Source organism: Lissotriton vulgaris, unplaced genomic scaffold, assembly GCF_964263255.1.
Source record: "Lissotriton vulgaris unplaced genomic scaffold, aLisVul1.2 SCAFFOLD_2464, whole genome shotgun sequence".
In the NCBI taxonomy this organism is placed as follows: domain Eukaryota; kingdom Metazoa; phylum Chordata; class Amphibia; order Caudata; family Salamandridae; genus Lissotriton; species Lissotriton vulgaris.
Window position 1 is genome coordinate 3,364 of NW_028241331.1, and position 14,906 is coordinate 18,269.

At 43.2% G+C, this 14,906-nt stretch overlaps 1 protein-coding gene across 1 annotated transcript in view; it reads right to left on the reverse strand.

Annotated features, from left to right (window-relative positions):
- Window positions 1-6,350: 6,350 nt before the first annotated feature.
- Window positions 6,351-14,906, reverse strand: part of LOC147671992 (axonemal dynein light chain domain-containing protein 1-like) — a gene marked incomplete at its 3' end in the record, with an annotated part of 350,388 nt that continues 341,832 nt past the window's right edge. Inside the window, exon 21 of the mRNA XM_086948070.1 lies at window positions 6,351-6,530. Within this exon, the coding sequence (XP_086804196.1) occupies window positions 6,351-6,530 (180 nt within the window). The remainder of the gene's footprint in view (window positions 6,531-14,906) is intronic.

A 14,906-nucleotide genomic window follows, 5' to 3' on the forward strand; every position in this document is an offset into this window, starting at 1 on the left:
ATCTATTTTTTGAAAAACGGGTGAATGGGGCCTTGAATCGGGTTATTGTCATGTGTGGGCTTTGGAAGTGTGCTGCTGCAGGATCGGACATTTCAAACTCAAATGCACGTTCTTTTTCTTACCTTTCCGAAGCATGGAGCGCAATAGCAGGCAGAGAAAGGGTGATGCACGTGTTGAACACTACCTGACCTGGCAAGTTGCTGGCAGTGCCCCCCCGCCCGCTCCTGAAAGAGGGCACACACACACCGCCGCCCCGAGTACTTCACAAATCTTTAAAAGACCATGCGCTTGTTCATGAGGCTTAAATGGTTTATCACCTCTTCTAGTACCCCTACATCGACCCTCTGACGTTTCATGGAAAAATTACCATGTAACACAATACCAAGCCCTGTCAGCTGAAACCCCCAAGGAATCGTGGGGCATATTATCAAGGGGGTTTATCTCCGCTTTTTTGGCTTTAAAAACCATGAAAGCGGAGATAAAATTATTTCCCTATTATCAAGCTGTCGCTAACACCAGTTAGTGACACCTAAAAGGAGATAGCGACCATCTTGGGCCCGGCTTTGCATGTCAGTGATACTTATCACTAATGACATGCAAAGTGGCGTGCCAAGATGTTAGCGACTGGAAACAGTCCCTAACATCGCTACCTTCTATTACCAACTTTTGGAGATATTCGCGCTAAGCGCGAATATCTCCAAAATCTAACACCTGCCCTGAGCAGTTCTTAGCCATGTTATCCAATGGGAGGTGGATAACATGGCTAAGAGCATTAGGTCGATAATACATGAATATCGCTGACTTTTCTGCGATAATAGCAAGGTTTATCTGCGATAAAAATCGCCGATGTGCGGCGATAATTTTTGTCTCTAAACAAGTTATAGACAAAAATTATCGCTAGTTCGTAATATGCCCCCGGGTTTTTGCTTGCAGAAATCGGGAGGCGGGAGACTAGCACTGAAATCAGTACTCACACGCCTGAATCAGGAGGATTGGCATGTCTGAATTCTCTACAGCTGGGGCCATAAACTACATCCGCAGGGGTAGGTGATAGCCTGGGACCAGCCTGGCATCTAAAATGGCTGCCGTGCACGACAAAATTGTGGCATTCGAAAAAAGGCAAGATGGCGCAGCCGCTGGAAGAGATATATCAACATATATCAGCCTCCTCAGCCACCCTCAGGAAACATAGGGGATTAGGATATGTCTCCCGCACCCCCTTATACCTAGTACTTTAATTAACGAAGCACAAAATGGCGAATTCCCGTTTCGCTACCAGTTTGCGGCCCAGTTCGCGGCCCGTGAAGCGCTTCTACCGTGAAAAATCATTTTTTTTTTATTTTCCCCACGGGACCCTTTAATAACCCCAACAACATTCCTAGGGGGTCAAGAGGGGGATACCTTGCCCCCTTTCATTAAATTCCCCCTTAGTTTTTCACCTTTTCTTCTCTCTCGATCCTACCGAGAGACAAGATGGCGGCCGCTCCGGACTGTCACGCAGCAAAAAAAAAAAAAAAAGCTCACGCACAGCCGCTGGAAGAGATGTATCAACATATATCAGCCTCCTCACCCACCCTCAGGAAACATAGGGGATTAGGATACGTCTCCCGCACCCACTTATAACTAGTAATTTAATTTACGAAGCACAAAATGGCGAATTCCCGTTTCGCTACCAGTTCGCGGCCGCGCTTCTACCGTGAAAAATCATTTTTTTTTTATTTTCCCCACGGGACCCTTTAATAACCCCAACAACATTCCTAGGGGGTCAAGAGGGGGATACCTTGCCCCCTTTCATTAAATTCCCCCTTCGTTTTCCACCTCTTCTTCTCTCTCGATCCTACCGAGAGACAAGATGGCGTCCGCTCCGGACTGTTTAGAATGTTGACAGACACCGGAGAGCCAATCAGCTTTCTGCGCGCAAAGTTCCGATAAGCGAAAAGTAAGCGGACCGGATCGCTGCCCAGAGCGCTGTTACAGATATATATCTTGGTTTGAACGTTAATTTCTCAAAAACTACTGGAGCACATATATTGAGACCTAGCAAAGGCACATCGGGCTAACAGTCCCTACAATTTTGCCAAGTTTCGTGCAAATCCATTCAGCCGTTCGAGCTAAAAGTGAGTCCAACCGCCCTATGGAAAAATGAATGGGAAAAACGCGTTTTGGGACCCCCCTTTTTTCTCAGCCCCCCCTTGACGAAACCCCACCAAATTTTCAGGGGCTGCTCAGAAACAAAATGTGCCATTTTCCTGAAAATTTCAGCCGATTCCGTCCACAAACGCCAAAGTTATTAGACATAGAATTTTCAAAAGTCCCATAGGGAAAAAATTCTAACTATATATACCTACTGGCGATAGCCAGTAGGTAATACATACATATATATATATATATATATATATATATATATATATATATATATACACACACATATATACATATATACACACACACACATATATAGATATATATATATATATATATATATATATATATATATATATAGATACACAAATATATATATATCCAAAACAAAGAGTTTTTCTCTTGGTGAAAGCCTCAAAACACCAGGTAAGTTCTTAGCGGTTTATTAGGAGTTCTGCATCTGCCACGTGCAAACAAACATTCAAATTTCAAGTCATTTCGCTGACGCGTTTCGTGTGCTGGGCGCACTTCTCCATAGACTGACAATGTGAATAATGCAAGCAGTCAGGACACCTGTGTTTCTTTTCACTACTTGCCCGTGTGGTTGGAGACAGTCAAACTGTTTGCTGGTAGCTGTAGTGCCTAAAATTATACAGTGGATTGCTTGCCGGTAATCACTAATGCAACATTCAGAATGCCCAGAGGGTTGATGAGAGCTTGCAACTGGGCAGCGGCACCATCTGACTCTCCTCCTGCTGCCTTGTGCCTCCAAATGCCGACGTCGGTTGGCGCCAGCGCACGGACTGTGGAACACAGCAGGGCTTCCACCGCGGCTGGACTAGCCGCATCTATCCAAAACAAATATGTATGTATATATATATATCCCTGAGAAGGACTTTTTGCCACTAAAAGATTTGGTAAATTTTTCCTTTTATTATACACCAGCAATAAGCTCTTCGCCAACAGCGAAGGACTATTTTTTTTACCCTTTCCCTTTTTTTCTAAACACCATTACCAGCTCAAATCAGTGAGAAATGTATTAATTATATCAGTTTTGCCAATATCTCTAAGGAGTTGGATATATGATTAATATGGACTTTAAAGTCTCACTTACAGGCAGCCGGTATTTAGCTTTTGTACAAGATCTATGTTATGTTATAATTATGTTATGTTATAATTTTGTTAAGCGCAGAACTGCCCCAGCTAAGGGGCGTCCCGGCGCTGTCCGTCTGATTGTACAAGATAGCAGATGCAGGCCGAGGAGACAAAACCCCTAAGTCAGTGGAAACAAGAAGGTCTATTGTGGACAATCCCAATATTTAAAGTGGGCTTTGGGTCAATCCTTTTTCTTACCATTGGTTTGCTTTCTTGTCAAACCCATTAGCTAGCATCTTATGCAATTGCTTTCATTTGTCTACTTGTTATCTCTTCGACTTTAGCATAGCCTTTGCCATCCTTTTGATTGGATGACATGTATCCTTCCACTGCTTACATTCAGAGAAATTCTTTTTATTTCAGAACTCCATATGGGTACATGTATATTTCTCCTCTCTCCCTCCTAGGCTGCTTCTCCCCTCAAATCTCAGCCCCACGTTTCCATGTTGTTTTCCTCCCCCCACCATGAAGCTCATTTGTTGCTTCCCACATCCCTCCCAGTCTGTTTATTTTTTTAACATTCCCCTAGTTTCTCCCTTGCTGCCCAGCTCCCTGCTGCTCCGCAAATCCCCCATTCCCTCCTATCCTGTTAAGGCGCTCACCTCTCTACCCCGCCATCACCTCCAGGGCTCCTCTGCCCCTCACAATGGCGATCTATTGTAAAACAATTTATTTTTATTTTTTGGAAGGCCCAGCAGCTCACATTTGTTACCAGCCAGCCCCCTTTTCTTTTCTTTTTTTCAATTTACCGCACCAACAGGTACATGCATCAAATGATTTTGCGATTGCAAACGGTGCAAATCGCAAAAATCGGCCATTTGCGATTGCAAAATCTGCATTTGGAATGCATGAAGGGTGAAGGCCCTCGCAATTTGAGAATTCGCAAATATTTGCGAATTCTCAAATTGCGATTGCATTTAAGGAATTTGCTCCCCCTAATTGCGAAATCGCATTTTTTAACAGTTTCATGCATTGCATTTAAGGAATCTCAAAATGCGATTTCGCAATTAGGGGGAGCAAATTAGCATGAGTTTGAACCTCATGGTAATTTGCGAAAACTTTGAAAAATGCACTTTTGTGCATTTTTCAAAGCTTCATGTTGTGGACACACATGCCCTAAGGACATGTGTGTCCACAACATATGTGCACAGATTGATTTCAGGGGTTCAACAGGGTGTCCTTTGGGCTCCCCTGCACCCTTGAAATCGCATTCTCAATTTGCGATTCGCTAATTGCAAATCGCAATTTGAGAATGTCTTCCTATTACTTCCTATGGGCCTCTTGGCCCATAGGAATGAATGGGGAGGTATTCCTTAATTGTTCCTCAAGGTTCCATTCTTAGCCCCATGCTTTTTAACATCTTTATGGCCCCTCTGCCGGCGGTGGCGGAATCCTTTGGCGCCCAGATTATATCCTATGCTGACGACACCCCGCTTCTGTTCTCTTGTGACAGGGGTGGGGCCTTCGACGGCATACGGATTAGGGACTGTCTTGATGCAGTTTTTGAGTGGTTCCGGCAACATGGCCTAAAATGCAACTCCGATAAATCGGAGCTGCTCTTCTTTGGATGTACACCGGACCCCAGTTGGAAGGCCTGGTGGCCGCAGGACATGTTTCCCCCGGACAATGTCTCTTCCAAAGCGAAAAACCTTGGAATTGTGATTGACTGCGACCTCTCTTTTAGACCCCAGATTATAGGGCTCTCTGGGAAATGCTTTGGTATCCTGAGGATGCTCAGGAAGTTTCTCCCCCTGCTGTCGCTCCAACACAAAAAAACCATTGTACAGGCACTCATAGGGTCGCGTTTGGATTACGCGAACGCCCTGTATTTGGGCCTACCCAAATACCTTTTGACCCGCCTACAGGTGGTACAAAATTCGGCAGCTCGTGCTATCTATGGGTTCCCGAGACGGGCCAGTGCTGCTGAGTTGCTTAAAGCATTGCACTGGTTTCCCATTCCCAAGAGAATCCTATTCAAAAGCCTGACCTTGGCTTTTAAAGCATGGTTTAGGCACCAAGTATATTGGGAAACGTCTTTCTTTCTACCTGCCTAACAGGGCTTTGCGGTCAGCCTCTTTGGCCAAGGCGGTTGTGCCTTCCATCAAGCGTTCCAGAATAGGTGGTCGGTCCTTTCGCTATTTGGCTCCTCGGGGCTGGTATGAGCTACCTTTGTCTTTGAGACTGGCAAACAGCCTTCTAGCTTTTAGGAAAGCACTGAAGACCTGGCTTTTTGTTCAATAGTAGCGCTAGATTTCCCTCAGTTTTTAGCTGTTGTGTTGTTACTCTGTACCTAGTTCTCTTCGCCAAAGCGCCGGGATGCTCTTGGGAGTAGCTGTGCGCTATAGAAGAAAATAAATAACATAACATTTGCGAGTCGCAATTAAGGAATATTAAGAAATCGCAATTTATTTAGTGATTTCTTGATGCATTGCATTTTGTGTTGAAATTTTGCAATTCCTGAATTGTGATTCCTTATTTTTCACAATTAAGGAATCGCAAAAAGCAATATTGATGCATGTACCTGATAGTCTGGTGTCTATCCTATTGGAACTGTAAATTAAAAGTGAATTTTTTTTTAAAAAGCTGCATGATGGATACAGGACATGCACAAACATATGTCAACAGGCTGGAATGACTTGGCTTTGTTTTTGCTGATGCTGTTCCTTATAAGCACACAAGCTTTTTTTCCCTTTTTGCACAGGCAGAACAGAAGTGGAACAAAACATTGACAAAGCCAAAAGGTGCGTGTTCTTTATTTTTAATTCTAGTTCCTCCCGCAGCTTGACCTACTGACACACTGGGGTGTCTGCATGGTAGCTTGGCCTAAGTTCAGTTTCCCCAAATATGTGTTGGCTCCCTTTTGTGTATATGTATATCTTCACTTCTGACGCGCATCTCAAAGGCCATGGGGAAGATTTAAAAAAGCTGACACCATCACCAGCTACCTTTACTTGTTTTCTGGGTAAATAAAGGACTAGTTCGTTTCCCAGGGTAATCAGCATGTACCTTTGAAAAGAATGGATGCCACAAACCACCTTGTCCCAAAAGCTTACCTCGAAGGAGACCAGGACTTCCTCTCCCTCCAGGGACTTCTTCTTGATGTTGGCATCGTGGCCAATAATGTTCATAAAATCTGTAGTCGGTGGTTGGTCTTTATTGGGGTTTTGGGGCAATGGATCATGGAAGGTTTGTAGAAAAGAAGAAACTGGCTTAGCTTTTCCCTCTGGGCCAACCTGAAGGAGAAAGAAATAAGCACAAGAAGCCACACATCACAAAACGCCAGTACCAGCTAGTGCCCAGTAACAGAGCCTCACTACAACTCAGACAACAGGCACAAACTCCCAGCAGATGCCACAGACTCAGCAAAGAAACATCAAGGCAAAGTTGATTGATGCACCCTTTCATTATTATTTCTGTACACAAACAAAAACATGAATAATAATCCACTGGTCATATCGGTTGTGAATTCATTTTAACAAATGGCTCTTTACGTTATAAATAACCAGGCATCAAAGCTAACAGCCATGTGCTCTGGTAATCTCTGATGTCTTAAGAAAAACACCAGTACTGCCACCATGCCAAGCTATAATCCATGTCCCTGAACTCATTGAGGACAGACAAGAAATCTGTCATCTTTTTTTCCGCAACAAAATGTTATTGTTGACAGTCAAAGCAAAAAAAGTGCCTCACCCGGCACCCAAAGTACACATATGAGATAGCAAAGAGGAGTATCAACATTTTGTGCATGAGCATAACAATGATCACACATAGAATTGGTTACAAAAACAAATACTAACAAAAGAAGAAAGAACTGAGCCGCATTGCTTTCACCAAAGAAATCTGACATCTTTAACGCAAAGATTAATCCATTCTGTCCAGAAGTTCTAGCTTCTTCTGAGAATTCATGTTTTTATTTTTGCCACCCCACGCTGTGTTGGCAAACAATTTCCTGAATGTGCAAAACTATCAGTCTGACATTTCTTTGCATGCCACTATACTAAGGGGCAAATTTACTATTGTGTCACCCATTGTAGCACAGAAGCCAAAAATGCTGCACTTCGTAGTGTTACAGGGAGGGAGCAGGAGAGCGCCCTATATACAGAAATATGGCGCTCACCGCCCCTGTCCCTAGCGCCGGCGCGGATTTCAGCTGCCATGCTCCAAGCACACACATTTGCGCCATAGTGCTATTGTGCGTGCCTGGGCCTACCATAGGTTTTGCACTGGAAGGGTTCCCTTCCAGGTCAAAATACTATGCACAGACAACATTTAAAACCTTTCCTACTTTGTATGTGTGCTGTACAGTGCAGCACACATGCAAAGTCGAAAAAGAAAGGAGAAAGGACAAAATGTACCCTTCTAATGCCTGGTTTCAAAAGGCTACTTTTTTATACAAAATCCTGCCTCCCATTTTTGGTAGATAGGGTTTTGCATCAAAACGTGTGCGCAGTTGCATGGGAATGCCCATGTAACGCCCCCTTGACGCTAAGTATTGCAGAGCAGTGCTTTGCGCTGCTTTGTGTAACGTTTAGTTAATGTCCAGCGCAAAACAAGTTTTGCACTGGAAAGTCGTTTATAAAAATAAAAATGTGCTGGTTTGGGTCACCTTTATGACATAAAAGCCAGTTCAAAATATTAGTGAATCACCCCATACACCTCAGTCAGTCATGTGTCTTATATAGCAATAATAACCAAAAGAATAATGCCAACACCTCACTTAGAAAGAACTCCAACTATATTAGAATCTTTAAGGACCTCCTAAAATGCACGGTATTTACTCTCTTTATCTGCTCTCCAAAGCACTTTCAGATACCAAATCGAAGTTGCTGAGTTTTCGCCTTCATAACACCTTGACTGCGGCTCAAATTCCCGCCGCGGTGCTGGAATTCTAATCAGTGGGCGGGGTTCAGACGCCCTCGGCCCCCCCCCCCCTTTATTATATGATTATCAGGTAATGGAGGCATTAGGAGGTGGAACATGGGAGGGTATCGATTGTTGTGAGAGATGGTTCTGGGTACTCTTTGATTTCGCCGAGATGCGTATTAGCGGGAAAACGTCAGTCACTAGTTATATTGAGTACGCTTTGCTTGCTGCAAGTCTTAAATGTGTGAACACCGATTTGTGAATGTAAATTAATGACCTCTGTTTTTACATTTATAGTGAACCCCTGAAGAAGGGCTTTAATAAACCTGAAATGCATTGGGTATAAAGAAATTCGGCTTCGAGGAAGCTTTAAGTATACATGACATGCTTCCGAAAAAGGCCCGGATGGGCATATTTGTTGCAGTAGAAAAAATTTTGTATGCTAAACTGAGCCCCACATGTGACAAAAATAAGAGTTTTGGAAAATATCGACGTTTGGAATAAAACTAGATTAAGTTTGAAAAGTTGTCAAGTATTTTGTGAGAGAATTGCGAGGAATGCTGTGCGTCCGTTGGGAGTGCAACCCTGCTCCAATTTTTGAAATATTTTAGAATTGGCCACCACCTAAACATCACGGGCCAGAATTATCAATGGATTGCATTGCCCCTGCATCACGCAAGGTGTTGCAAGGTCAACGCAATCCCTAAGTCAGATTTACCAAGCAACGCAGGGCCACCTTGTGTAGGCCTGCGTTTCTTGGTAAAAGTCAAAAGTCAAACATTTTTATTCGATTAAGAGCTCTTCTGAGGTCAACAAATGCAAGTACAGAATTTACATTTTTTTTATTAATACTTTTAAAACTTTCGTTGCTTGATACATCTGGTGTAACGCAAGGCAGTGCAAGTTGCTGCCTTGTTTTACTCTGCCCAGGGAAGATGTTCCATGGGTGGAGGTTGGGGTTTTCCACACATCCACTCATGGATTTTGGCACACTCCTAGATTTATCAACAGTGGTAATCCTCGGAATGGGGCAATATGGTACGCTTTCCCAGGAGAGGCCCATGGAGGAGAAATAACTGTATTACTCCTCAATTGTTCCCTCTTTTTAAGTGTGCTGCATTCTGCAGCATGCTTAGAAAGAGGAAAGTGCCTCTGAGGTCCTGCCTACAACGCATGGTACAAAAGTAAGGGGTCCCCGCAAGTGAGGTGTATTGTACACTACAAACACAGAGAATTATTATAAAATTCAATGAAAATACACAAGTTTTAGCGGTGTTGTGATTTATTCAGCAAACCCGCGTAGTTGCCAAAATTGCAAATTGAACAATCACATAAAATAAATGCCCCAAGAAAAGGGAAAAAGGGGGGGAGGGAGGGGTAGTGCTCGAGGGAGTGTCAGGTCAAAAGGGAAATGAACACAGTTCCACGAGAAATAAATTACAGTATTGCAATCACTATTACAAAATTAGTAGTACAAAAGCCTAAGTTCAAGGCACCGATTGGAACTAGTTAAATGATTAACATTCTGCGGTCACATACAGTATTCTGAGATATTGGGACCATGTGCCGGAAATCCAAGAAAAGAAAACAACCGTCGACGTTTCGACCCCTATCTACAGGCTGTTTTGAGTCCTTTCACGGGGTCTTCATCAGGACGTCTACAAGGGGTAATGGGGGCAATTCATGGGGTACGGCCTGGAGAGGCTCTGTACACGGAGGAAGAATATGCCACGCAGATAGTCGAGGTCAATAGTTGCTCGAAGTACCAGTAGAAACTAGTAGTCAATGAGCGGTGGAGCTGTAGTCATCAGGAGTCAATAAAATGAACGATTCAGGCGAGGGCTTTTAGTTAATGTGGTATCTTCGTCAAAGTAGTTGAGTAAGATCCAAAGATGGCGGACCCGTCAAAAGGTCCAGTCTGTTGAAGCACAACAATTCAATGGTTCCGCCTTCGTTGATTCTGCCACTAATTAATCGGGCAGCCACAGCCGTCTAACCCTGTTCATGGAAAGGAACTCCGCTGAAACCGCTGCGCGGATTTGGAGCCGGAGTTACGGGACGTTGAAAAAACGATTAATTAGTGGCAGAATCAACGAAGGCGGAACCATTGAATTGTTGTGCTTCAACAGACTGGACCTTTTGACGGGTCCGCCATCTTTGGATCTTACTCAACTACTTTGACGAAGATACCACATTAACTAAAAGCCCTCGCCTGAATCGTTCATTTTATTGACTCCTGATGACTACAGCTCCACCGCTCATTGACTACAGTTTCTACTGGTACTTCGAGCAACTATTGACCTCGACTATCTGCGTGGCATATTCTTCCTCCGTGTACAGAGCCTCTCCAGGCCGTACCCCATGAATTGCCCCCATTACCCCTTGTAGACGTCCTGATGAAGACCCCGTGAAAGGACTCAAAACAGCCTGTAGATAGGGGTCGAAACGTCGACGGTTGTTTTCTTTTCTTGGATTTCCGGCACATGGTCCCAATATCTCAGAATACTGTATGTGACCGCAGAATGTTAATCATTTAACTAGTTCCAATCGGTGCCTTGAACTTAGGCTTTTGTACTACTAATTTTGTAATGGTGATTGCAATACTGTAATTTATTTCTCGTGGAACTGTGTTCATTTCCCTTTTGACCTGACACTCCCTCGAGCACTACCCCTCCCTCCCCCCCTTTTTCCCTTTTCTTGGGGCATTTATTTTATGTGATTGTTCAATTTGCAATTTTGGCAACTACGCGGGTTTGCTGAATAAATCACAACACCGCTAAAACTTGTGTATTTTCATTCAATTTTATAATAATTCTCTGTGTTTGTAGTGTACAATACACCTCACTTGCGGGGACCCCTTACTTTTGTACCATACACTGCCCAGGTCCCCGTGACTACATGGGTTCAACCCCCTTCATGTAACACTGCCTACAACGCAGGCACCTTGGTACCTGCCTGCTTAGGTGCAAGGGAGGACATTATGCACCAGTGCAAGGAGAGGGCAGGAATGTGCCAGGTAATGTCAAATATGGTGTATTCCTACCCTCTTCCTTTCCCGCAGCACAGCAAGGTGTCTTGCTGCGTTGCGTGAAAGTTTTATAAATCTGCCCCAATGTTTCCAAGCTAGAAGTTTATATGTTCTTTGCTACATGCATATGATAGTTTTAGTAAGCTTATTTTTACATGTGTGAAGTAAGAGCATTTCTTTATTTTTCAACTTGAATTAAATGCCACCTTTATGCCAGCCTGAACACAATGTTTCCACCCTTGAGGCTTGCGGATATTTTCTCAGATATATGTATATAAAATAGTGACATGGATTTAGTTATGATCGCACTTTTTCCTTTTGGTATACAAACACCTGTTGAATGATTGCTAGTTAAGATACAATGAATATGCTGTACATAGCCCCCTACATTATAAAATGTATGTGAGACTTTTTATCAGTGTCAGGGCTATGGCACGTAGAAGCACCACTGAGGAATTTACTGTTGTCTTTATATGACACCATAATAATTAAGGCTCTTTTCACATGTAGCGTGTAGCTATGAACTCGCTTTTTCCTTTCTCTTTGGCATGAAAAAAACCTTTCGAATGGTTCCTAGTTAAGTTACAAAGTTGCAGGGCTGTATGCTCTTTCGCTGCTTATGACTTAGTTCACTGATCACTGCCCTCTGATTACAGCTCCATTATTTATAGATGTGTACTTGGTTTTCATTGTTTTTACTGAGTCATTAAATGCGCTAATCATTGTATGCATAATTAACGTAATGTGCACTTGCATATATGTAGTATGTAGCCCACTGCACTTTAAATGTATGTGGCAGATTTGATCATTGTCAGGGATATGGGAACGTAGAAGCGCCACTGAGGAGATTACTCTTGTCTTTATATGACACCAGGACAATTAAAGCTGTTTTCACTCCACAGTGTTTCTTCATGGTCTATTGACCCGGTTACCAGTACGGCGGATGATAAGTAGTAACCACCGTGTCGCCCTTTTCAAATTAATGATTGGGCAATACTGAAATGATAAGTTGAGGCTTTTCCTGTAGGTTCCAGTTCTGTGTGCCTACCAGGGCGAAGTCCCTAAAATAATACCTCTGCTCAACATAAGTAGCTTTTGAGGGTAGAAGCACAATGGATTACGTACCTTAGAGTGACAATCTATAACACACACTCACTTACCTAACTATTCCATATGTTAATGCTGTCTAGGATGTATCCCCTCATTGGTGTCCTGATGAAGACCCGCTTCCATGGCATAAATAGGACGAAACATTGACAATGAATTAAGTTATGAGCCTGATGCAGATTGATTGCTACCGGACTAAACAAAGAGATGATCACTTGCCCCATTTCATAAACTTAGTTTATACTTGTTCACGGGCTCTTATTGATGTAATACATGTTGTACATTTGTACTTTGTTGTCATTTTCATTAGCACTGCGACAATATTACCTAGTGGAACATCCTTATATATAATGTTGTCTTCTTATAATTCTGAAATATAGTTCTGTTTTTGACTAAGTAGTGTGTTGTTGTAAGCCACTACATAACCTTTTTAAGGGATATTCTTTCACCCCTTATCAAAAAGTTGGTTTTCTAAATCAGTTTTTAGTGTCAATACGTCATCCTGACAGAACCCTTCTGAAATGTTATCTTTCTTTATTAGTAGGAGCTGCACAAGGAGCCGACAGACTTCTAGCTCTCCTTTGTGCAGCCTCCGACATTATGGAATCTGTTCTTACTTGTTCCTGCTGCAGTGTCTATTGCATTGTATTTCTTTTAGATCCTTGCCAAATTCATCGAAGTCGTAGCTGTTTTTTGCATTATAGTTAAACCTTCTTCCGAAAGATGATTCAACACAGGGATAGAACATGCAATTCACTGAGACGTCTCTTTGAAATCAAACAGGAAACAAGTGTTTTCCACTGAAGACTTTGGTAAACAAACGTTCTGATCCTTTGCTAATTAAAGCATGAAACCATCCAATATCATCCAGTGGTGAATTTCTGTGTGCTGGCTCTGGAGTGGCATTTTTTGGCACTATAACCTAATTCCAATCCGCATCATCATCATCATTAATGTCGCTAGGAGTTCCTGGTTGATATTCTGTACTTGCATCATCACACTCATCATCATTATCACGGATGAATGGTGAGGTTAGACCACCACCACCATCCCCTTCACTCTCCACTCTACTTTCTTCACATTCTTTATCCCCCACCTTGTTGTTGATGCTCAATTGTAATTATTTTTATCTTGAGTTTGAATCTCTCCTTGCTGCGATGTTGGAGGTTATGATGTCTCTAACATTCCAGACTGTGGCTCAATCTTCACCGGTGGTGGAAGTCTTTTGTAAATGTCTGTTATCATTTCCTGCAGTGAGTTAATCATCTGTATCCATACTTCCACCAGTCATCTCAAATAGATTAACTCATTCCTCCTCACTTCCTTTACTTAATAACACTCTAGGTGGGTGTAGTGGTTTTGGACTCTGATATTCAAACTGACCATACATATAATTCTCATCATAATCAATATATTGGATGTTTAATTGTTCAGGATGTGTTGGCCTTCGTTCTTCCTCTGGCCCCTCTTCATCACTGAACAAGGCCTCAATATGATCCAAATGAGGATCATTACTGCCACCCTGTGGATAGTCCTGTAACAACTACTTCACTTCTTCCAGCCCCCTGGTGCTGGGCCCACTAAGACTTCAGATTCTATTGCAGTGCCCACAAGTGGCACCTGGAATAGTTGACAAGCAGGATGAAAGAGGTCAAGAGGACCAGAGGCAAAGAAGCCTCAGAGCCACTCTCACTGAGAGCCAGGACCAAGGCTGAAACACTGGGATCACAGCCCGAATATCCTGGACTGCACAGTATCCAAGATGGCTCCAATGAAAGGGAGCCTCAGTGAAGGAGTCAGTTGACTTAGGTACGTTGCTAGTGAACACCAACAATGTAAGGAGTTTCGGCATCATCTAGATGTGGTCGATAACTGACTAGAGCGAATTTGCCTTTAATAGCGCATTTGCAAGGTAGTGGATAACTGGAATCCCTTACCTTTGAAAGTGTGCTACGATCACTGCCACCACAACTGATTGGCATTGGTAAGACTGAAAGGGTGCAAGGCAAATTAAACATGCTCCTGTCCCACCTTGAACTACAGTAGCATCTGTGGGGATGCAAGATTGGTGCATAAAAATAGGCACCCTGCAGGTCCAAAGCCACCATCCAGTCGCCTGGATACAGGGCATATAGAACCGGGCCAACATGAGCATCTCAAATTTTTTTTTGGGAAGACGGCATTCAGGGGGTGAGATGTAAAATAGGATGTAGGCCTCCATCCTTCTTCGACAGGAGAACATATTGGAAGTAACAACCAGTCTAGTTCTGGGGCTGTAACCCTCTCTATGTCTTTTATCTAAATAGCTTGCACTTATTGGAACAGGATGGACAGGTGCCCCTCTGAAAGATGCTCTGATGTGGGTGGAAGTATCAGTGGGTCATAAAGGAATGGTAGGTCACAGCCTCATTGGACAACTTAAAGGATCTCAGTGTTGTATGTTATATTTTGGCCCTCTTGGAGGGAATGACTGATCCTGCCTCCCACAGGGTAGTTGTGTGTCACTAAGAGCAAACTAAAGTGGATTGATCACTGATGATGCAGAGGCAGGTGAATGGGAAGTTCTTGATCTTCTTGAACCCCAGCCCCAAAAGGGCCGGGTGCCTGTCGC